A 2,367-nucleotide genomic window follows, 5' to 3' on the forward strand; every position below is an offset into this window, starting at 1 on the left:
TCTCTCTCTGTCTGCCCCCTCCTTCCTCTCTTTCTCTCTCGCTACCTCCTTCCCCTTCTCTCTATCTCTCTCTCTCTATATATATATATATATATTATTGTTTATTTTATTATTATTAATATTATTATTGAATATATAATCATGTTATGGATGTAATTCAAATACAAATACATGTACTGAAGACAGTCTTTTTCATGGAGAAAAAATCTGATAAGTGCAATAGTGTTGAGCAGTTAAAATAATAAAAATTTTTTGTGATACAATACAAAACAGCGCTATACAACATGAAGAAGAAGAAGAAACGACAGTAAGCCTATACATTCTGTACAAGTAAAGTGATTAAGGTACATCATTTCAATACTCATACGTCCACCAATATATATATACAAATTTACACACACACACACACACACACACACACACACACACACACACGCACGCACGCACGCACGCACGCACACACACACACACACACACACACCTATATACATATATATATTCATTCGGAATACGCGCATCATTCATTGTTCTCCTATCTGCTATATGTTCTTAAAATTGTATTTATAACAGTTTTTTAAATGTGCTCTCCTTTTTGTGTCTATTTGTAGCTATAGTCTATTCCAAGCAAGAGCCCATTATACCCCTGTCACACCTTCCCGCGATCACGCTCGCGCTTCCACTGCGACCTGAAAAGTATGAAAGCGCGAGGAAAAGTGCAGTAAGGTCTCTGAGAACGAGTTGGTGACGCAGTGGAAACTGTCAAGGACGGAAGAGGGTCGCCATGAGCTACCTTGAGCGCCTAACCTCGGCGCTTGTGTTGGTCCGAATCAAAACAAGTAATGACGCAGTACAGTCGCCGTGGCAGCGCAACATGAGCGTATCGTGGACGTAGCAACAACGCATAGAAGCGACTTGGGGTCACAGAAATCGTCCCCTGCGACTGGTTTGCGATTGTTGTATGCTCATTGGGCTCTCCATACGTGCCTCTCCCGTTCTTATTGCGCCGTTACTGCGCTTCCACTACGCTTTCTGGGCTTGTTTCCGCTCATTCTACGGCCACACTGCGCTGCCACTGAGACCATGACGCTCGTAATACGTCCAAGGCGTGGTTCCCACGTTTGCAATAGGCTCACAGAGCGTTCTTATTACGATCCCACTTCCACTGACCCCCCCCCCCACACAATTTTTTTTTATAAATACAGCTTTATCTTCTATACACAATCATTGTGCATCTGCTCTTCACCATGACCGCAGACAGGCAGAATGTGCTAATTGTACTACAGTTAGCACATATGCAGGCACAAGATGACCAGGCCCTTGTCAACACCATTAGAAGGAGAAGAAGGAGGAGGGAAAGAAGGAAGAGGAGATGCTGGTTCGACCATGGTTAAACGTGGGGAGAAGAGTTCAGTTTGGCCACTATCACTGCCTAATAGCCGAGCTACGACACGAAGATCCTGCATCCTTCTTTAACTTCCTGAGAGTACAACCAAAGATGTTTGATGAGCTCCTAGCAAGACTTGGTCCAAGATGCACCAAACAAGACACCATGTATAGGAAGGCTATGGAACCAGGGTTGAAGATTGCAATTACTATGCGCCACCTAGCAACCGGTGACAAGTACGCCAGCATGAAGTTTGACTTCAGAGTTCCTCATAACACCATGTCTGTCCTAGTAGGAGAAGTCTGCTAGGCCATCGTAGATGAGTACAAGGAGGAAGTCATCAGCTGTCCAATCTCCCCTGAAGAAGGGCGTGACGTAGATGGAACGTCCCTCATGCCGGTGGAGCCCTTGATGGAAAACATGTTGCCTGCAGAAAGCCAGCGAACAGTGGAAGCCTTTATCACAACTATAAAGGCATCTTTTCCATTGTTCTAATGGGCCTCGTCGATGCGGACTATAAGTTCCTCTGGATAAATGTCGGAGGGCACGGACACATGTCAGATGCACAGATCTTCAATGATTCAGAGCTGAATGAGTGCCTAGTAGATGGGACCATTTGACTTCCTCCAGCAGACCCCCTAACAAATGACGACAGGGACATGCCATATTTCTTCCTGGCTGATGATGCGCTCGCGATGCGGACCAACATAATGAAGCCTTACTTGATGCGCAAGATGACCAAAGAGCATAGGATCTACAACTACAGGATATCTAGAGGGCGTCGCGTTGTGGAGAACGCCTTTGGCATCCTTCTCCTGACCACCATGCAGCATGAACCTGACACCATACGACTGATCGTCGAGGCCTGCGTCTGTCTTCATAATTTGATGAGACTGCGTTATCCTACCATTCAGAATGCTGCCTTAGATGCGGAGGATATCAACCACCAACTGATCCCAGGTGCTTGGAGGGCTGATGCAAAT

At 45.6% G+C, this 2,367-nt stretch overlaps 1 protein-coding gene across 1 annotated transcript in view; it reads right to left on the minus strand.

Moving 5' to 3' along the window:
* LOC106815317 overlaps nt 1-1,082 on the minus strand; it is a 5,025-nt gene extending 3,943 nt beyond the window's left edge. The window contains exon 1 of the mRNA XM_014819761.1: nt 1,055-1,082. Within this exon, the coding sequence (XP_014675247.1) occupies nt 1,055-1,082 (28 nt within the window). The remainder of the gene's footprint in view (nt 1-1,054) is intronic.
* Nucleotides 1,083-2,367: the final 1,285 nt, after the last annotated feature.

The sequence above is a fragment of the Priapulus caudatus genome, unplaced genomic scaffold (assembly GCF_000485595.1).
Source record: "Priapulus caudatus unplaced genomic scaffold, Priapulus_caudatus-5.0.1 Scaffold1089, whole genome shotgun sequence".
In the NCBI taxonomy this organism is placed as follows: domain Eukaryota; kingdom Metazoa; phylum Priapulida; class Priapulimorpha; order Priapulimorphida; family Priapulidae; genus Priapulus; species Priapulus caudatus.